The 23,497-nt window shown below is 36.5% G+C and overlaps 1 protein-coding gene across 2 annotated transcripts in view; it reads right to left on the reverse strand.

Annotated features, from left to right (window-relative positions):
• The window catches only part of ADCY9 (adenylate cyclase 9), a 198,565-nt gene extending 176,224 nt beyond the window's left edge, over positions 1–22,341 (reverse strand). For both annotated transcript variants that reach the window (XM_001363517.5, XM_007499075.3), the window contains exon 1: positions 20,102–22,341. In XM_001363517.5, the coding sequence (XP_001363554.2) occupies positions 20,102–21,806 (1,705 nt within the window). In that variant the 5' untranslated portion in view covers positions 21,807–22,341. The remainder of the gene's footprint in view (positions 1–20,101) is intronic.
• Positions 22,342–23,497: the final 1,156 nt, after the last annotated feature.

Here is a 23,497-nt window from a genome sequence, read left to right on the forward strand (position 1 = left end):
ATCCAATGAGCCACCTACCTGCCCCTACACACTGTATATTCCAGCCAAACCCAAATAATTAGTCAATATTACTCATCCTGTCATCTCCCATTTCTCTATGATTTTGCTTATCTCCTTTATATGGGATAGCCCTCCTGACCTCTTACACCTCTACCTGTTGAAATTCTTCCCTTTTTTCAAGATTCAAACTAAATATTTCTCCAGGAATTCTTCTCTGATTCCCCCAAATGAGAAGCAACCTTTCCTTCTTCAATTTTTTTAAAAAACACATTGGTTCTTTTGAACTTATCTTAGGCTAATATGTATCACAATTATAAATATATGTCATACTTCCTCTATTAAACTCTGGAATTTAAGTTCCTTCAAGGTAGTGAGTATTCTATTTTCATCTTTGTATAGCCTGTATAACAGAATCACACACCAGAACGTAAGGAGGTTCATAAGGAAACACAAAATGTGCTGAATGTATCATACACTTTAAAAATAAAACCCAACAAGCTGTATATAACAGAAATTCAGTTTCATTTACAATTCCTTTTCTGTTCTTATCTTTATCTTGTTGGTATTTGTCAAATTTAGCTTAGCAAAAAGCATTTTAATTACTTAGCAAAAAGAAAACAGTAATCACTTAATGCTTGTTGTATTAAATCTTTAGCTAGTTAGATTTTTGTTAAAATTTGAAAACCACAAAAAAATCTACATTCAATAAGGAATGACATTCAAAAGAATATGAATTCCAGTACAAATTAGAACACTAAAATTTTAAGTTTATCCAATTAGATAATGTACACCTTCCAAACTGAGTCCTTGAATATTGTAATTGCATCAAAGTCCTGATAAAGGAATTATCTCCACCAAATACTAGCTAAGTCCCAGGGAGTTGCCTGAAATTCTTTAAGGGTCTCACCAGGGTCACACAGCAAGTATAGATAGGATTTAAACCGTATTCTTCCTGACTCTAAACTAAGCATAATATCCACCACACTGCCTCAATACTAAATTAAGTAACATCATGAAATCTCCCAGAGAGAAGTTAATCTCTTAGAATCCAGAAATATAAAACTCTTCATAACCTCTAAGTTCTTCTGGGAACTAAAAAGAAAACAGAACTATTTAAATTATTCCAGCTGAATTCACTGAAATGTTTAAAAGATACAAAGTCCAAATAACACATTCTTTCCCTAATAGATTTTGAAACTTTAGCCATATGTTACTATTTATACTGTCATTCTTCTGTTCAAAAGCTTTCAGTGGCTCTCTACTTGTCCATTTGGCATGAATTTCAAACTTCTCAGTCTAGTATTCAAGGCTCTACACATGATGATGGCAGTCTTTATCTAATACTATTTACTTCCTCATATTCTTCAGCCAAACTGTACTACTTGTATTTCCTGCACATCTCTCAAGTTTTTCTACCTCCATGCATTTAAAATGATCACACACCATTTCCTGGATCTGCTTCCTCACACTGCCTATTCTCACTATGGGCTACTAAAATCCTATGTACTTCTCAAGGCTCAGATTTAAGTCCCCCCTCCTCCATGAAACTTTTTTTGCTTTCTTTCCACCCTCCAACACCAGTGGGAAATTAGCTTTATTATTGAAGATGCCACCTAATAATTTCATTGCACTTTTCTTAAATATTTATCATGTTTAATATTGTACTATAATTACTAGTTTGGGAATTAGATCATACATGAAAGAAGGTTCAGTGTTTAATTTTTATACTTCTAACAGGTGCTAGAATTATGCCCTGAACAGAGTAGAGGGTATTTGCTGCTAAATTGAACTATTTAGTCCATATTCAGTATAGGATTTCAATAAAAAGGGTTTCTAAATAATTTCTAAATAAAAAATTTCTTAGATAAATTTCATTTTAATTCTTTTGATCTTCTAGGAACAGAACTCTATTAAATAATCTCTGTATCTAACCTCTAAAGTTTTTAATTTTGTAGTGCAAGTAAGGCTTTTTCTCCTATAGGTAAGGCCAATTTCTTCTTCTATGCAATTTGAAAAGGCAAAAGAGATGTGCATTTGTGTGATTCATAGGATCATAGATTTAGAACTGGAAGGGACTTAAAAGATCATTTAGTCCAACTCCCTCATTTTACAAATTAGGAACTGAGAGCCAGAGAGATTAAGTAATTTACCCAGTGACACATACTAAGAAAATGTCAAAAACAAGATTTGATCTATGTCTTCCTAGTTCCATACTACTTCTCTATCCATAATATGTTCTGGACCTCTAGTGTGCAAATCAGGAAGCAAATGTTTCCAAGTTGTAATGTATTGTATTTTTCAGTCTTAATTAATAGGATAAGAAAACTCTTTTGCAAAATTAGCTTTTGATTATTTTAACATTATAACTTGCAATTTTTAGTTATTTAACTATATAGCACCATGTTGTTGCTAGCGGTAGGGATGGAACCTGGGCCTAGATTCCACAAACTAACAGTTTGTACCAAGTCAGGGTCTCACTAAAGGCTGAGTCATATTAAAGGAATGTGGGGACTAAACAGGCTTTCTGACAAGAAAGATCTAGGGATGGTTACCAGGATTCTGAAAATGAGGTTAGACATAGATAGATTAGTTCCTTATGGAGGTACAGAGGATAGAAAGTCAGAGAATTAATCTGTATGCATCCTATTAAATGGAGACATTGAGGTTTAGTAAGCTTTCAAAGACAAGATTAACCTACAAAAATTCATTTGCATTCTTATTTACTGGCAATAAGACCAAGAAAATTTCATTTAAAAGAAACATCATTTAGAATGAAAACAAAAACCATAAAATATTTGAGAACTTACCAAGAAATAAATAACTTGAATAAAGATAATAAAAGAATATTATCTCAAATAAAAGAAAAGTCCAAATACATAGAAGATCTTTAGTATTCATGAATAAGTATGAATGAGGAGGTAAAAATGATAATATTTCCCAAAATAAATTTATGCTTTGAATATGATACCAATCAAAATACCAAAGGGTGTTTAAAAAAATATAATTGGACATAATCACAATGAAATGTACATGGAAAATAAAACAAGTAAAACTATTCAGAGATAGATTAACAAAAAAAAATGATGAAAGTCAATGTGCCCCCAGATTTTAAAACATATTACAAAGAAATCAAGCCGGAGAAAGAAAGAAACAAGAGATCGATGGACTAGAAAAGAGTCATCAAACACACACACAAAATTAAGACTTGATAAACTTATACAAAATAAAAACAATGTACTTGGACAAGCTTGTTAGAAATTAGTGGGAAATGGATTTAGTCTACTATATTACACTATATACCTCATTGAATTCCAAATAGATTATAGATTTAAACATTTTTAAATGGAAGAAATGAAATGAACATATGTAGGAACTATGACTTTATTAAATAGACAGAAGATACCCTTAGAACCAAAAGAGATGTATTCAACTATATCATAATAAATAAATTTATACAACAAAGAAGAGGAGGGTCAGTGGATTGAGAGCCTGGCCTAGAGACCAGAGGTCTTAGGTTCAAATCTGAACACTTTCTAGTTGTGTGACCCTGGGAAAGTCACTTAGCCCACATTGCCTAGCCCTTACCACTCTTCTGCCTTGGAACCAATACACAGTATTGATTCTAAGTGGTAGGTAAAGGTTTTTTATAAAAGGGGAGAATTAAAAGAAAAGAAAAAGAGATTGGGAAAAATATGTATGGCAAATGATATTTCAACTATATAAGGAACTATTAAAAATCAATAAAAGTAATCCCACATTCACAATAAACAAATGGTCAAAAGATATAAATTATTGGTTTTCTTTTTATAATAAATTTTATTGATATCTTTATATGTCATCTAAATTTCCCTCTATATGCCTCTTCTAACTCTACTCCCAAAGTGATTCCTTTGTTTAAAAAAAAAGAATTTTTAAAAAGAAAAAAGTGAAGAAAAAAACAAAATCAGCAAAACTGACCAATACATTTTTAAAAAATCTGACAATATATGCCAGTTCTATACCCATGTACCTCACAAGTGAAGGAAAGCATTGTTTTAAATCTCTTCTTTAGAGTCAAGTTCTATATAATTTTGTAATAACTTATTTTTAATCATGAGTCATTTTTTAAAAGAGGAAACACAAATCTTTAATAATAATTTTTAAAATGGTCAACCTCTCTAATAATAAGAGATGAAATTCAGTGACCTAGAAATTAATCGCTTCTATCAAATGGGGGGGGGGAATAAAAGATCTCAATGCTGGTGGAATTGTGGGGAAATAAATTCATTGCTGCTACGATTGCAAACTTGTAGATTCTGAGGGCAGGAAAGGCCAAATATTTAAGTACACAATAAAAGGTACTATAATAGCCATACCCATTGACCCATAAATCCATTACTAGAAATATATTTTTGTTCCTAGAAACAAACAAAAAGATATCTGTTCTAATATCTTCATGGTAGTATTATTTGTAATTTTAAAAAGTGGAAAAACCTAAATGTAACAAGAGAATGGTTAAATAAATAGTGCTAAGTTAATATGATGGGTTACTAAACTATATTCACATGACTGAAAAATATGAAAAATACTTTAAAATCTTGAAAGATCTTTATGAAATAATGTAAAATGAAGCCAGAAATAGAATGCACAGTATCTTCATACAAGTAAATGAAAGTGAATGGAGAAATGAAGCATCCTGATGGAGATTTTAAATGAAAAATCTAATTACATTTTTATGTACTAAAATTAGTTTGTCTAAATGTGAATGGTTTCAAAGAAGTTTAATTATGCTGATGTTTAATGTTTTAATAATAAATCAATCAAAATAAAATAATAATAAATCACATATCTTAAAAAGCATATCTTATTGATGGAAATATTCTCAAAAAGACCTCTGTGGATAATATTACACTTAGCTTATATTAATCTCTGGAACAATAGAAAGCTTTTTTAGAGACATCCATAGCAATGTAAGAAAAATACTAAGATTAACCAGTCATTCCAGAAAAATGGAGTTTAAAAATGAGCAACAAAAAGATATAATATGCAGTATGTCAATCTGTCTACCTTGGACAAGTTTTATAGATAGCTAACTTGGGACCACAATTGAACAGAAAAAAAGAGATCGGAATGGAGAAACTGTTTTACCTTTTTTTTTTAAATAAAATTTTATATTAACCTCCACTGACAAAAGCAGGTATTCGACTATATGAATGAGATTACAGAAGAAAAAAATACATAATATAAGACTTAAAATGATACTATAAACTATAAAATGATACTATAAAAATACTATAAACAATGGAATATTTATATTTACATGTGACAAAAAATAAACATTTGGTAAGCACCTACTATTCTCAAGGTATCATGCAAGCCACTTGGGATACAAATTTTTTAAAATATCAGTCAACAATTATTTATTAAGAATATGCTCCTGGGACAGGTAGGTGCTCAGTGGAGAGAGAGTAAGGCCTGGAGTCAGGAGGTTCCAAGTTCAAATAAGCCTCAGGAACTTCCTAGCTATGTGAGCAAGTCATTTAACCTCAACTGTGTAGCTCTTCTTATTCTTGTGCCTAGGAACTGATTGTTTCAAGTCTGCTATTTTCAAAGCACTGTGGTTTCCCTGCTGTCAAGGACACAGACTTACAGGGGTTTAGGGAACAGAAGAATACAATATGTATACAAATAAACCGATAAAAGGTAACTTGAGGAGGGATAACATTTAACTGAGGGGTGGGTAGTATCAGGGAAGGCTTTACGAAGAAAAAATGAAACCTAAACTTAGTGGGAAAGAAAGATAAGGATTCTGGGAGGTAGAGAAAATAGTATATTGCAAACAATAAATGCAGTTTCTATGGGTGCAAAGAGGCAAAGATTATTTTACCTTTTTTTCTGTGTAGATAACATGGATTTGCTGCTGTTACTGTTGTCTTTAACTACACAGCTGTAGACAATGCATATAATGTTCTTTGGTTCTCCTTTGTTCTGCATTGTTTCCTGTTTCCCCACATTTCTTTCAACTCAATTTATCATTTTTATAATGTAATAACATTCCATTCAGGTTACATTTAAATTAAATTTTTAAGCTATTTGTCAATTGATGGACACTGTTTTCAATTCATTGGTGGTTGTTTTTATTTTTTTTAATCATGTCTAGGATTCTCTCCCTCCTCGAATCCATCTCCTGACTTCCCTGAAATCACAGTTAAAAGCCCATTTTCTGCAAGAAGTCTTTCCCTATTCCTCTCAATGTTATAGCCTTCCCTCTGAGATCACTCCCATTTATCCTGTTTATATCTTGTTTGTACATATTTATTTGCATGTTTGTCTTCCCCTTTAGACTGTGAGGTCCTTGAGAGCAGGAACTGTCTTTTTACCTTCCCTTGTATCTTCAGGCTTAGTGCAGTGCTGGAAACTACTTAAAAAATTCTTGCTGAGTGACACAGGCCTTTTTGTGTCAATAACTCCCTTGCAGTAGGACCACTGAGTGTCAGGGAAAGCATTGTTTTAAGCCACACTGGAGAAAATATGATGTAACAGTCTCTTAAATTGTCTCCCCACTTCCAGTCTTACTTTTCTATTCCAATCTATTTTATATATTGCTATTATTAATCTTCCTAAAATACTGATTTCAGCATAACTCCTGCTCAAAAACCCATAACTTCTAACATTCCAGATTCTCCACACTTTGGTCCCACTCTACCCAATTTATTTAATAGCATTCTTCAACACAAATCTATCTCAGTAACTAGACAGATCTCCTAACTCACCAAAATGCATCAATCCCAATTATAAACTTTTGCTCATATTTCCCCTCCCTCACAGTCCTTACATCCCTAAAAATGTTTTTTTCCCACAATTCAAGGCCCACCAGCAATGTTTCTGCTATTTCAGATCATACTGATCTCTATACTATTTATACTACCTAGATCAGGCACTTAGTACTTAATTATATAGAGTATATTGAGACTTGTTTCATGTGTACACATTTCATATATATATATATATGAACTATACTAAAACTTTAGGAGAACACTCCTATGTATTTCATGTCTTTTGAATTGCTCTTAGGCCCAACACAATATTCTACACACATTAGGTGCTCAGTAAACACAAAATGAACTAATAAATGAATAATTGTGTTGACAGTGTATTTTTTTTTAATTAAAAAAAAAAGCCCTTACCTTTCATCTTGGAATGCACAATACTGTGTATTGGTTCCAAGACAGAAAAGCAGTAAGGGCTAAGCAATGGGGGTTAAGTGACTTGCCCAGGGTCACACAGCTGGGAAGTGTCTGAGGCCAGATTTGAACCTAGGACCTCTCATCTCTAGGCCTGGTTCTCAATCCACTGAGCCACCTATCTGCCCCCTGACAGTGTATTTTTAAATGCCAGGCTAAAGTGTCTGTATGTGATATTACCAGCATTTAGAAGCCATTGACAAATTTTGAGTAGGAGGTACATGATACAGTCTGTATTTTAGTAATATCCATTTCACAGGGTGAAAATCAATTTTGGAAAGCTGGGAGACCAACTGGGATGTTACTGCAATAGTCCTAGAGGAGAATAAGACCTGCTCTATGGAAGAGGTCAAGTAAGTAGACAGAAGGGGACAAAAGTAAAAAAGATTGTGGAGCTAGAATCATTAAGACTTTGTAACTGATTTAGATAAGTGAGTTTAAGACAAAGGAAAGAGTTAAGGACTACTCAAAGTGACTGGAAGGATGATAATGCCAGCCACACAAATGTTCTAAAGTTTATAAAAGCAATATAACTTCTCTGAAAGAGCATTTGTAATGAAAAGACTGGTCTTTGAGTTCAACTTTGAGATCATTAAAAATGCTAAACAATTCCCCAAATTTAAAATCTTCCTCATAACCAATTCTGGAGTCAACTTATTGTTCATGTGCAGTGCCAGACCCAAGTATATACCTTCCCATGATTATTCAAAAGATATCACCCTAATAACCACTATGAGAAAAACTAAAATGGATAAAAAATACTTATTGCACAGACTGACATATGACTGGTAAGAACTTTACCCACTTTTCAGTATAGATGTGACAGATTGAATCTTGTAGGATAAGAAAGTATGGATGAGTTGTGTGTAATATTCATCCTAGATTCCCTTATACTATCTTTTTTCTGTAAAGCAGTAAACTCTTTCAAATTTCCCTATTACTATTTACAATACCACCATACTTCTAGTCACTTAGGCTCTTAACCTCAGTGTGATCAGCCACTGCTCACTATCCCTTATTCCACATATCCAATTAATCACCAAATCTCATTATTTTTAACTGCACAATTTCTCTCAGCTTTGTGCTCTTTGCTTTACTCCATAAGCTACCTTTTTAATTTGAGCCCTCATTGACCGTTGCTTTCATTATAATGGTCTCCTAATTGGTTTCATTGCCTTAAGTATCTCCATTCTATCCCTCCACATAGCTGTCTAAGACTTAGTCTTAAAGCACAATTCTAACTAACCATGTCACTTTACTATTCTGTAAACTCCAGTGCCTTTTTATTCATTCTAGGATCAAATATTATTTCATCTTTATCTAACTCTTTTTAAAAATTTCACACTTAAATTTTTATAATTATTAATACATGTGTGTAATTTAGAAATAAGTAAATATACACACATAGAGGATACTCAAAAAATTTTTGCTAATGGATTACATGATAAAAAATAATTGGGGGAACACTGGCCTAGACTATCAAAATAGCCTCCTAATGACTCTCCCTGCCTCCAATTCCCACCAACAAAAAATTCATTTCAATCTAGTTTTATTTCATTCAACAGGCATTGGAAATGAGTTGCTGAAAGTGTTTTTTAGTAGTAGATTACCTCTGGGATCTTTGTTTCCTCCTCTGAAAAATGAAGAATTTGGACAAGGTGATCTCCAAAGCCCCTTCCAGCTTTAACTACCTATATGAAACTTGAGCTCCATTTGATTACCCCTCAATTTCAGTAGGAACTGAATGAATAAATCACTTCCGTAGTCTAAGGCCTCTGTTTTCTCCTCTATAAAATTAAGTGAATTAAATAATCCCTAATTTCCCATTCAACTCAACATTCTGTCAGGATATTTTAAAGAACTGAGGGAAATTGGCATCAAGCCCTCCAGCTACTCAGCTGTCTTGTATCAGTAAAAAATAAAAACATTAAATGCATCCTATCACATGAAAGTTTCCTACAACTTTGTATGTTGAAAGATCAGAAAGAAAAATATTAGTTTATCTGAAAATTTCAACTCTATCAGTCCTCACAATGAATTACTTTACTTTTTCTCCTTTTTCAGAGAGAAAAGTGAAAGTACATGAGTAAACAAATGACTTTTGATGAAAATTAAGGCCTAGTTAACAAGAATGATTAATATAGGAAGCTCTCATAGGGTTCTGGGCTGGTTCATAGAAATGGAATTGTGGTTTTTGAGGGTGGGTAGGGAGTGGAGAAGAGAGAAAGGAGAGGACAGACCTATTAAAAAATCTGGCCAATAAATGAGTTGTAAATTGCTAAGAAAACTATATACACAACATTTATCTTCAATAGTCTAACCCTTCTAGGAACTTAGCTCTAATTTAGTCAGAATAATAACCATGTCCCCTACTTCTCAAATTATGTTAGGTAATTTACACATCGAACTAGTCAGAAAAAGCACATGAAGAAAGCTTAAATATTAAATAAAATTAATTTTTAGAAATAAATTAGGAAAGCACTATAAGATAAATTTATATTTTTGTAAAGTCTAAATTTAATAGATCACTTACAAAACAAAGAACAAACTTCAATGAGCACTAGAAAATAAAACATATGGAAATGAAACACATTTTAACAAAGCTGGCTACTAAAAGCTATAAACCATATTACAAATGTAGGAAGAGAATGAGGTCTTAAGTGGCAGTATAAAATACAGATGTCAGAGGCTTTCTTACTGGCAGAGATATACAATAAAGCCAGGAGGGTTGAAGGCAAAGACTTCACCATCATCCTTCAGGTTTTTTTTTTCCTTGCTTAACTTCCTTTATCTGCCAATTAATGAGGATCTTAGACTTTCCCATTCTATCCTAACTTAACGTTTGTTGTTCTGAGTTTGTTTTGGGGGACAGCTTACCCAATTTGGATTCGAAGGGCATAACATGCCCACAAGCAAGAATTATAGGGAATGTTTAACTATAAATCAGAGAGTACTGTGGTACCACAGATTTTAAATCAGCATCAGACACAGACAATTAAAAGAATAGACTTTAGTTTTTATCACTGGGAGCTATGCCTTGCTTTGTGGCTGCCCTCAGTTAGGTTTGGTGGCTCATAATCTCAGTTACAGTCTAAAGAGCTGTTAGCATTGCCCAGTTAGGAAGAGGCTTTCTAGTAATCCAACTTGGCAGATAGTTGAAAATTAGCTGAAAGTCTAGCAAATGACTTTGAAAAACAGAAGAAAATAGGAAAGCTTGATGACCACAAGACCACTGAAAACACCCAAAGGAGAGAATGCTCCAGGCTGAAGATATGTCCAGAAGAAAGTAGAAACATGACCCAAGAACAGCAGAAAACAATATTATGACTTTTCCAAATGTTATCAACAGCCCTGTTATTTTGGAGGTGAGCTGTCCCGGCCATAAGATAGCCCCTGCAAGTATGGGTTCCTAATATGTGCCCTTTGACACATGTTCTCTAGTCATGGGTATTGTTTACATAAGTAATTACCATGAAGGTACTCTTTCAAATTCTGGATCTCTTAAAGCATTTGAAGAAAAAAAGTTAAATTATTTTAATACAAAGTCTTTCCCCTCAATTGTTGATTTAATAGTATGTGTTTTAATGCCTAATTATTCATTTTTCCTTTCTCTCAACAAAACCTGAAGTACGCAAATTTAATATAAGTTCTAAGCCACTCAAGCACAAATAATATAAAAGGATCAAATGCACCTATTAATGCCAACAAATTTATATCTTGATGGATATTGTAAAGTTTAGAACAAGAAACATATAATAGGATCATATGGAGAATCTGCCACTTAATTCGTAAGAACCAAACACTGGATTTTTGCCCAAAAGAGTATTTCAGCTTTTTGTGTGTGTGTGTGAGAATGAATTAAAATCCAATCAGAATTTTAGGGAGCTTTGATATTATTGAAATAAATATATTTATTGAAATCATCATTCTAAAAAGCTAGTAATAGTCACTCTAAAACAGATCTTGTAGGTTATACAAATGTTATTATTTCCATTTAAGGAAAGTCAATCTCAGAGAATTGAAACAACTTCCCTAGTTATACTGCTAGCTTCTGATATACTATCTTGAATCAATTAAAATGAAAAAGCTAAATGTATTCTATTATGTGAATGTGTCCTACAACTTTGTATGGTGAAAGATGAGAAAGAAAAATATTAGCCTATCTGAAAATGATAGGTTAAGAGAAGGATTCACACTGAGATTGAGCTGAAAGGAACATCAGAGGCCATTTGGTACAACCTCCTCATTTTACAGAAGAGGAAACTGAGATTCGGGGAAGTTAAGTGAGTTGTAACTAGATAGCACAGTGAATAGAGTTAGAACTATAGTCAGAAAGATGTGTGTTAATAATATTCCCTCTCAGACACTTAATAGTTATGTGACCCTAGGCAAGTCACTTGTTCTCTTTCAGTTTCAGTTTCTTTTTCTATAAAATGGAGATAATAACCCCTACTCACAGGTAGAAGGGCAACTAGATAGTGAAGTGGATAGAATGCCAAGCCTAGTCACAAAGACCTGAATTCAAATCCAGCCTTAGACACTGACTAGCTGTGTGAACCCTAAGCAAGTTATTTAACCCCTGATGGTCTCAGCTTTCTCATCTATAAAATGGGATTAATGGTAGTACTGACCTTGCAGAGTTGTTGTGAGGATCAAATGAGATAATCGTTGTACAATTCTGGACATTGCCTGGTACATTGTAAGAGCTACATAAATGTTAACTATTTTTGTTATTATCACAAAGTTGCTGTGTGAGGATCAAATGAGATAATATATGCAAATCTTATTGCCATTTTAGAACACTCCATAAATAATAGCTATTATTGTTAAGTGGTGGCACACGTAGTGTCCTAGGGATTTGAAAGCTGTCCTCTGACTGCAGACCCTCTGTTTTTCACTGTACAATTCACATTCATTATCTATAACCTGAATGTAACTATGGATCTACCTCCAGTCTCTATCGTGGGCTTCATCTCTGGGAGCCTCGTTAGTTCTTATGGGTTTCATTACCATTTGCTGTGCCTTTGACTTCTAGGATCCACAGCCAGCCCTAGTTTTGCTGCTGACTGAAGTATCTTACAGGCATCGCAAATTGAATGTGACTAAAATAGAACTCATTTTCCTTTCCCTAAACCCTGTCTCTTTTCCAGTTTCACAGATTTCTGTTCAAAGCAACGCTATTTTTCCAACCAGGTATACCACATCAATCTTGTATTCTTCACTCTGTCTCACAACCCATAGCTAATCAGTTGCTAAGTATTCTCCATTCTATCTCTCCTAACATCCCTCCCATCTTTCTCCTCTCTACTCCACAGTCATCTCCCCCAATTCAGTCCCTTATCAGCTCTCACCTGGACCTCATAAGAACCTTCTAACTTTTTTCCCTGCCTCATCTCTTTCTTATCCAATCCATTCATCACACAGTTACAAAAATGATATCCCTGCTCAAGAAACTAGACTGGCTCCCTATTACCTCTAGAATGAAACACAAATTCCTCTAGTTTTTAAAACCCTTCACAACATGGCTCCAAGCTGCCCTTCCAACCTGAGCCCTAGTCCTGGAATCAGGAAGAGTGGAGTTCAAATGCCATCTCTGAAACTTACTAGTTGTGTGACCCTGGGCAAGTCACTTAACCTGTTTGCCTCTGTTTCCTGAGGATAATAACAGAATCAATCTCATTGGGTTTTATGAAGATCAAATGAGATGATATCTGTAAAACATTTAGCACAGTGCCTGGCACATAGCAAGTGCTATATAAATGCTTAATCCCTTCTCCTTCCTCAGACTCTATCTGCCATTAAAATTGGTATTCTTACTGACTCTCTCATAGGACACTCTATCTTCCACCTCCATGCTTTACTCAGGCTTAGACTCAAGTCTAGAATGTATTCTTACCTCTGCTTCTTAGAAACCCTAATTTCCTTTGAAGCTCAGAATGGGTATCGCTCTCAATAAAATACCTGCTTATGCTTCTCCCCCTCCAATTACTTTCTATATATTTAGACAAATATATAGTCTTCCCCCAATATAAGGTGGTCTCCTTAGGAGAAGAACTGTTTCATTTTTGTCTTCATTTTTGTCTTCATGTTCCTATTACCCAGCACAGTGCTTGGTATATAGTAGGCACTTAATAAGTGCTTGTGGATTGATAAGAAAGCATTCGTTGAGTCAGACCAGGAATGAGCTAGATAAATGCCCTTGAACTAATCACTTCTTCACAAGTCTCAATTTCCTCATCTACACAATAGGGATAATAATTGTACCACCTATTTCACAAGTTCTTATGAATCTCAAGTGGGATCCCACAAATGAAGTACTTTGTAACTATAAAAGGCTACACAAATAGTAACTCTACAAATAGTAGCTTCCTAAATCTAGTGTTCTTTCCATGACACCATGTGGAGCTTCTGAGTCACATGGAATGGTAATCCTGGACAAATGAAGCTAACAGATACATAATTTTAAATAAATTAGAGGGTTTCAAAGAAATTTGGTTGAAATTTCTTTTTCCTTTTTATCTCATTTTGTGTTTTTTTTTACCTGATATAATTCCCTTTCTTCTTTTTTTTTAAATATAAAAACCAAATCCAGCAAACCTCCTTGACATTAATTTTCAAAGCTAAATTCTAATTAAAGTAATTCCTGGGTTCAAACTTTTTTAAAAACTACCTCCTGGAACATTGTACACAGAGACTGACACACTGTAGCACAATCAAACATAATAGACCTCTCTACAAGCAGCAATGCAATGATCCAGGACAATTCTGAGGGACTTATAAGGAAGAACACTATTCACATCCAGAGAAAGAACTGTGGGAGTAGAAACACAGAAGAAAAACATATGATTGATCACATGGTTTGATGGAAATATGATTGGGGATATTGATTTTAAATGATCACTCTATGGCAAGTATTAATAATATGAAAACAGGTTTTGAACAATGATAACATGTAAAACCCAGTGGAATTGCTTGTCAGCTCTGGGACAGGGGAGGGAGGAAGGGAGGGAAAGAACATGAATCATGGAACATGGAAAAAATATCTAAATTAATTAATTAAATAAAAAATTGAAAATAAAATAAAACAACCTCCTGTCTTAGAATCAATACTAAGTATTTGTTCTAAGGCAGAAAAGCAGTAAAGAGTGGGCATTTGGGGTTAGGTGTCTTGCCCTGAGTCTGAGGTCACATTTGAATCCAGGATCTCCCATCTCTGTTTCCAGGCCTGGCTCTCTATCCAATGAGTCCCTTAGCTGCCCCAGGTTCAAACTTTAACAATTGCATTGGTCTTGATGGCAACCACAAAATGTGTTCTGAACTGGGATCTTCAGCAAGACAAAGGAACTGCTAAGTATTGACCCAGAAGTTCTTTGTCTTAGTCCATTTGAGTTATCAGTTTGGAGTATATGACCTGTTCTAAATATATTTGTAGTATATAGAAGATATAGTCCAAAGTATAGAAATGGTAAGCTTTCAGGTAGGCCGGCAACTTCTCATCAGCTGGCAGAAAGCACAGGAATAGGGTCTGAACCTGCTAAGTGGAGGGCTGAGTATGAAAGAAGGAGGGAGTATCTCTTTGCATAATGGATATTAGGCTTTAGTGGATAATAGCAAGCATTTCAATTCTATAAACATTTGTTAAATGCTTACTTCATGGAAGGGCACTAAAATAAAGATGAAAAAATGTAGTCCCTTCCCTTGAAGAGCTTATGGTTTAATAATGAAGATAAGACATGTCTGAATAACACAAAGAGAACGTGGTAACTCCTAAGAAGAGATCCCCTAGAAATATTATAAAAATATGAGGAAAAAAGTGACCCACCTGAAAGTTACTACTTCAGCTGGGCATAGTACAAAAAACTCCAAGTTATGGCTATTCAAAAGTAACTCACATTTATAATAGCATTTTACAGTTTATAGAGCAATTGCCTCACAAAACTTTAAAAACCTGTTAGTGAGTTAGTAAGTAAGGAGAGTTAGTAAAATTATTATCAGTCCCATTTTAGAGATAGGGAAACAAGTTCAAAGAGGACAACTGACTTGTCCATGGTTACATACCCAATAAGGAAGCAGAACCAGCAACTATGGCTTTCAACCATATTGGCAGGGAACCATATACTTCCAGGTAAAGGTGGACACTGACCATTCAATAACATCTAGTTTCTGGACAGAACCCAAGTGACATGGTCATCCACAAAGCAAACTGTTCCAACAACCAGCACTTGGCTTGGAATTGAAGCCATCAGCTGACACACCAACTCAAATCTAAAACTAGAGAGTCTCTATTTCTAATCCCAGGCAAGGGCCAGTTGAGTGCTAAAGCAAAAGGAGAACCAAACCAGTGGGAAGAATGATCTTAGACCTATTTTATGTGGGAATTCTTCTCATATGCATCCCTCAGATGACAGAGGAAAAATGTCATTTCAACAGCTAAGAGAGAGTTCTGTCCAAACATATGCAGTTAGCCCTCTAAACTTAAATACCTAAATCTTAGCTCTCAAAACCTGGTTTAAATGTATTTGAAAGTCACCTGTATCCCTTTTCAAATATTTTGCTGTTTCAAAAATTTTTTTTTGTCAATTTTGCCTTCTTTTATCCCAATTATTACACATGATTGAGGGTTTCTATAGTTGGTAACACTTTACAAACTATGACACTTATTTAGTTAATGGTACTCCCAGAATAAAAATTACCTAGGATTCTGAGATAGAGGCTAAGATCTGATGTAGCAAATCTTAAAATCCTAGATTCACAACTAGGTGTTCATCCTTACTTAAACCTCCAGCTCTTTCTTGGGTTAACCTAATTGTTTTTGAAGCTATATAGATGACAGAGCTTTGAAAAGAGCATCTTACTTTAAAGGTATTTTGTTAGTTATTTTTTAGAGACTTAAAGAGAACACCCATAGCAAGAAAACTTGGGGAATTTAGCAGAAACCCAACACATTTTCTTGAACCTTCAAAATGACAATAGCTTTCCAAGTAGAGCAAGGGTTCTTAGCCTGAGGTCCCTAGGGCCCATGTATAGATTTCAGGGATAGAGGTGGGAGATGTCTATGAACTTGAATAGAAAAAATAAATACGGGGGCAGCTGGGTAGCACAGTGGATTGAGAGTCAGCCCTAGAGATGGGAGGGCCTAGGTTCAAATCTGACCTCAGACACTTCCCAGCTGTGTGACCCTGGGCAAGTCACTTGACCCCCATTGCCTAGCCCTTACCACTCTTCTGCCTTGGAGCCAATACACAGTATTGACTCCAAGATGGAAGGTAAGGGTTTAAAAAATAAATAAATGAATAAATGCTTCATTTTAATGTAATTTGTTTCCTTTGTAATTCTATGTATTTTGTAATGCAGTTAAAAACATTATTCTGAGAAGCAGTCCACAGGCTTTACCAGACCAAAGGAGTCTATGATGCAAAAAAAGTTAAGAACTTCTGAACTAGAACATGTTTCCAAAAAAAGTTTGTCCCAAGGAAATGCTAAACCATTACAATTGCTTAATATAGCTTTAGCAAAGCTGCTCAAGTATTCTCTACTTCCAGTCACTTCAACCATCCCATCCCCCCACATTAAAGTTCTAGAGCGTTTTCTCATTGCCCTTTGGAGCAAATTCAAAATCTTTGCACTGCATTTAAATCACTTCATCAGGGTTGGCTAGTGGAAAAAGCACTGAAGCCAGAAGACCTGAGTCCTCTCTGTATCCACAGGAAATTACTTCATCTCTCTGTATTTCAATTCCTTCTTCTGGTAAGTGGGAACAATACCTGTGCTACCTACCTCACAAGACTGTTAAAAGGTAAGTTGTTTGTTTGAGGCAGTGCTGTATAGTAGAAAGAGCACTGAACTAAGAAACCTGGAATTGAGTCCTAGATCTGCCACTCATTAACCATGATTATGAATAAGTTGTTTCATTTTTCTATATCTCAGTTTCCTCATCTGTCAAATGGGGGAAAGTACCATATTAACTACTTTATAATGTTCCTCTAAGGAAAACTTTCTATAAACTCTCAACAGCTATACAATGACTGTAGTATCTGCTAGTGACTAGAAAGTGCCACTCCATTACCAAGGGAGAGCATAAGATAACAAAGGATATATAGAAAGAGAGAAAGAAAGAGACATGTTTCTAAATATCTCTCAGACACTGTCCCAATCAACATTATTTCACAATAATATCATCATTACATGATGATCAAACCACACCACAATGTCACAAAACTCCACTGAAGTATATATCATTCAACTAACCAAAGCTTGACACATTTATAACATTGTTTCTGTGGAATAAAATAGCCTCTCTTAATATTGTTTCACCAATTGTGTTTTCAGGGAACTAATTAATGGCATTAATTGCCTGTACTGAATATCTAAAATCTCATCAACTAATTTTTCCACCTTAAACACAATACAATCTTGTAACATGAAGTAACTACTCCATAAAATACAAAATGCTAAAGTAGATCTAGACATATTTATATATTGTTGTTGTTCAGGCATTCAGTCATGTACTACTCTAATGATCCAGTGGACCACTCTGTTCATGGGGTTTTCTTGGCAAAGATTCTGGAGTGGTTTGCCATTTCCTTCTCCAGTGAATTAAGACAAACAGAAGTTAAATGACTTGCTCAGAGTCACACAGCTTGTAAATGTCTGATGCTAGATTTGACCTGAATCTACCTGATCCCAGGTCCAGCACTCTATCCATTGAGCCACCTAGCTGCCTCTCATATTAATATATTCTCCACTAAAAATTTAAATTTCTGAATTCCTATTTTAAAATGTTAAAATGTGCTGCAAAAGAATTTGCTATAACTTCATAGTTCACAGTCATGTACTTTAATGATCTTGTGGACCATCCTAAAATGCGTCAATACATTTTAAAAAAGAAAAAAAAATACTTAACCTTTCACATTTACAATGTTTTAGGTAAATATACACGTACATACATACATATGTGTGTTCCTATGTGTTTTTGTCTGCTCTCACTAAATGCCTCATTCTAAAAAGTGAAATTAACATTTCAGCATCTAAGATTTAACCCTCCCAGAAGACAAGTCCCAACTATTCAACAACTTCATTTTCTAAATACATTATGATCTCAAATTTGTAAAATGATACAATTGGCAACTGTTAAGTACAGTTTATAAAGTTACTTTTACTGTATCCTGCCCTGACTGACGTTCTTTACTCAATATGATATCCCTTTTTTCCATTCCTTGGAATCCATCAAACAGTAAATGAGTAAAAAACATAATACCACATGCAAAACTGAGAAGCAGGGATAATGTGTCCACAACCTTGTTCTGCCTTGTGCCCTTACGAGTGAAGAGCAGCACACCAAACTACCAAACATAAAAGTTCTGAACATAGCAAAAAAAATTTCACTGAGTTACAAAGTGCAGTTTCAAACCTTGCTAATTAATCCCTTAATGCTGCCTTAGTCAAGTATATTTTTACAAAGTTCAGACTTTTAAAAATTACCTCTCTGCAGTCCTTAAATTTTAAAAATTACCATAATATACTTGGAGTCAGGGAAGTAATAAGGATCAAGTAAACATATTTTTGCCAGATAGTAGGATTACAGAAGTTTCAATGGGTCTTGGATATGTACCACCACAATTATGGAAATTAGAACTGAGAAACCTTAGAGATAACTGAAGTGCAACTGCCTCATTTTATAAATGAGCAAAATTAAATGCCAACAGCGTACATGAAAAATAATAGAAAGTACCAAATGGAAAAATGTGTATTTTGAAAGTGACAAATCTCATCAGTCATTAATACCTGCTTAATCCACAATCTCTAACTTCACTTCAGAATAACAAACTCCCATAAAGCATGAACTGTCATTTTTGGCTTTGTATTCCCACCACCAAGTATGACATTTCCACATGATTGAAGCTCAGTAAATGTTTACCAAATGAAAAAAGGTATAAATTAATTCCTTTCCTTAACACAGTCACATTATAAAATGTCTCAACACCACAAGTTATTTGATGAACTAAAGACTTTTTAAGTAACTTTTTAAAACAATGTTCTTCTCTTTCTTTGTATATTTCCTAAATAGGATTCTTTACCCAATTAAGATTTTAGTTAAACAGAGGTTATATTAAAAAAATAAAACAGGTTTAGAAATGTGATAGGTAAATCAGTACCAATTTTATGGTATGTTATTTCCTAATTTATTAAAAATGTATGTCTTATACTAAAAAATGATGCCAAGTGAAAGCAATTTTAAAAATAGCAATACTAAAGTTTATAGATCTTTAAAGTTAAATTCAACTAAAAAGATATGAAATTTTGGTGGACTCAAAGTCTTAAAATTCTTTTTCTAAAAAACTAGAATTTATACATCTCTATAATACAAATAAGTACAATCATAATAGCTTGAATTTTTGTTATACTTTTCAAAGTGTTTTCACATATTATTTGATCCTTTTTATAACCCCAAAGGAGATGAAGCACATTGCAACATCCCCATTTTGCAGATGAGGAAACTGAGTCCTAAAGAAAGGAAACTTATGACTTCAAAAAAAATTTAATGAAACTAAAAGACAATCTTTCTGCCATGACTGGCAAGCAATCTAGTCTTCAGGGAACAAAATGTTTTAAAACATGAAGTGAAATGATAAATTTCAAAATATCTTAAGTATGTTAAATAATATCTTCCAACCTCCCTACTAATACAGTTTAGAAAGTTTAGGGGAAATAAAAGCTACTGAATACTTTAAATCATCCTTTCTAAAAGTCTCACCTGTGTCAGCATTGTTCATCTAAATCAGGATAGCAAAAATCAAATTAATTTTAGGTCCTGGTAACTAATATCATACTAGGACAACTGATCAGCCACAAGGAATGAAGAGACAGAAATCACATACCTTTCAACTGGTCAGCAACAACGCTCTGGCCAACTCGTTCAATAACTTTCCCATCCTCCATTTCATAACGATCATCTAAATATTTTGCTGTAGCCTCCGAAATATGAACCTTGCCAGCCACACCCAGCTGCTCCATAAGATTGGCTAAGTTCACATCATTTGACCACACATCAAATTTAAACCTCCTCATGCCCAGAATGCCACATAAAACTGTCCCAGTGTGAACCCCAACACGCATGTTCACCATTTCTTTCTTCTCCTGGCAGAACTGTTCGATGGCTTTAATCATGCCTAAGCCCATTTCAATGCAGCAATAGGCATGATCCGCTCTGGGTTCTGGACACCCTGCTACACAATAATAGCAGTCACCCAAAGTACTTATTTTCTCACATTTTGTATCTTCACATAAACGGTCAAAACGACCAAACAAATCATTCAAGAGACCCACCAGGGCATGGGCAGACTTGTTGGCACTCATTTTAGTGAAACCAACAATATCTGCAAATAAAATGCTTACTTGTTCAATTTGCTGCATCTTAAAAGGTCGAAATATTATGGGAGTTTTCTGTATGGAAGGCTTTTTCTTCCTATTCTTGGGGCTTGAGGTGGAATGTCGTTTGATTGAGTTCTCACTTTCATCATCCCCCTGCTTCATTAAGTCATCAGCTATGATCCTTGGCATCACAGAGTGAATCATTCGCTCTTTCAAGGCTTTTTCTACCTCTAAGTCTTTCCCATGCATAATTGATTGTCCCACTTTAAGGAATGTGCTCCTTGATCTAACTTCAGACATGATAAATAAGTGAATTCCAATAGCATGAATACATATGTGGAGCAAAGCTTTGCTTAGCAGCTCCCAGTGCATGGGTCTTATTCCAGGTGATGGGAAACAGCATTCATCTCGGAAATGATACCCAAAGGTCTCAAAAAGAATAGAATAGGCTACTCCCAAAAACAAGCTTAAATACAGAGGTAAGTGCATAACAGCATAGAGTAACAAGAGCACTTCAATGCACATTGAAAAACTGCCTACTTGAGACAAGCAAATATCTGTGGATATGGCAAGGGGAGTATGATTGAAGCTGTCATCACTTCCTGAGAGAGGTGTCAAAACCTGAAACTGTGAAGCTAGAGTCAGAATAAAAACCAGGAGAATGAGGATCAGTGAGGTCCACACATAATGCCGAGCATAATGCTTAGTGAAGGTAAATAGAAAAAAAAAACCACACACCAAAAGGAAGCACAGAGTTGGCACCACAAAAACAATCATTTTAGATTGCATGTGGATACCAAAATAGATGCCCCAAAGAAGGCAGGCCACGCTGATGTAGAAGAGAGCATAGCGGAACCTGCGCTGGGTCTGTGGAAAGCACCTTTCCATGCAAGCCTCCTCTAGGTTGGTAGAATCAAATTTGGGGTTCCACCATCTACTAGAAGCTCTCTCGAAAAGCTGCGGGAGTTTCTTTTTCCTGCGGAGGCCTCGGTTTCCACCTCCGGTTCTTCTGAGAACCCCTCCTGATTCACCTGAGCTGCTACAACTGGAAGAGATGCTATACTTGCAGTGTTTAGGGTGAGGATTGGAGGAACAGCCCAAATGCTGCTTGGCATTGATTTTTACCCGGACACTGTTGCTGTCTCCACTGGAGTCACAGCTTACCTCTGTGCTGTGGTGATGCAGCAGCTGCTGGTGTGGAGGGGAAGCCATGTTTGACAAACCTCTTAAAGATTACTGGAAGTTATTAAAATAATCCTGATTATATCGATATATCTACATATATGTGTGACCGCCAAAAGATCTGTTAACTTTTTAAGCACTGGTTATTCACCCCTGGGTGCTTTCAATGTCCTGGTAAGTTCTCACTTTATGCTCACAGCATTTACTGGCTAATGTCGAATCAATGCCTCAATTGTTCAGTTTCAAGCAAGAAAGTAAAAAATTTAAAGACCTAAAAGGAGCCATGCATTCATGAAAGATGCTGGAATACGTATTACCAACTTGTTATTTCCCAGATTCCTCTCTACTGACTTTGACCCTTCTGATAGTTGATTGCACCGCGTTGCTGTCCCTCCTCCCACACAGTTCTCCCCCAACAAACTGCAAATCTTTGGGGAAGTCCAAATCTTGTTCACTCGCAGCATAACAATCTACTTTCCGAAAACAACTCTCTCTTCTTGGAGTACTTCATGCTCCAAGGTAGAGGGTGGAAGGAGGGGAATGCAGCAAAAAAAAATATTTTTTTTTCTTAAACCCACAGAAGTCAAGTTCTTTCTTTCTTCCCTCTACATTAAAGGCGCCGTTGTGACAATGACAACGCTGCTTCCCATTGCTGTAAGACCATCCTCCGCTCCAAAAGATGACATGAAGAACGACTCCAACCCCAAAAGATAGCTCGGCTCCCTTCTTATTTCTTGCGGTGGGGGAGCTTCCTTTTACCGCCTACTCTTTGCTGGGTCCCTGCAGAGTCGCGTCGGGCGGAGGGTTGGGGGTTGGCACCGGGAGGGAGGTTGTCCCTCTCCCGCAATCAGGCAGACCCAAGAGTTTGCAGCGGGTACCTGGCGACCCAAATCCGGGCGGGGGTGGCTGGGAGGCCTCTCAGGAAAGAGCACGCTCCCCCTTTCCCGGACCGATGCCGGCTGCTAGCGCCCGGGCTTCCTCTCCCACGTCGGGGCAGGAGGTTGCCCCCCAGTCTTTTTCTCGCCTAACGGGGCCTGGTTCCCGGCGGCTGCGCCGCCCCGCGCTTTCCTGACCTCCGCGTCCCAGCTTCGGGCGCTAAGGACCTGAGGGGGAGGGAGGAAGGGGGGAGGGGGGAACCCACGCCCGGCTGCGACCGAGTCAGAGGATGCGGGGACTGGAGGTTCGCTTCTTCGGAGAGGTCTCTCCTCCCACGGCTTCCAAGGAGGCTAGGCTAAGCCCCGGCTCCGCCGTCCGCCTCCAGGCGCTGCCCCGGGCAAAGCGAGGGGCCAGAGTGCCCGGCCAGGGAAACAGGGAGAAGAAGCCCGGCCTGGAGGGGATCTCGGGGCCGCTGCCTCCCCCTCAGCCCCGGGGAGGGCGGACTCCGCGAGCGCCGCCGCTGCCGCAGAGCCCCGGAGTCCCTTAGGGCGTCTTCCCCACGGCCCCAACGGAGGGAGCCTCCAGCAGCTAGTTGCCTGGCCGCCAAGCCTTTTACTCCCCGGGGGCTGCCGCTGGGAGCAGGAGATGCCTCTGCAGCCCCGGCCGCCTTTTCTGCTGCTGCTGTTGCTGCTGCTGCTGCTGCCGCCGCTTCATGTCGGTGGAGCGGCCGCAGCCTCCATCTTCTCCCCCCCTCCCGCTGTCACTGACAGACTCGCGCCCGCGCGCCGCCCCTCGCCCCTCCGCAGCGCGCACGCGCAGCACGGTCACGCCACTTCCCAGGCCGC

The sequence above is a fragment of the Monodelphis domestica genome, chromosome 7 (assembly GCF_027887165.1).
Source record: "Monodelphis domestica isolate mMonDom1 chromosome 7, mMonDom1.pri, whole genome shotgun sequence".
NCBI classification, from domain to species: Eukaryota; Metazoa; Chordata; class Mammalia; order Didelphimorphia; family Didelphidae; genus Monodelphis; species Monodelphis domestica.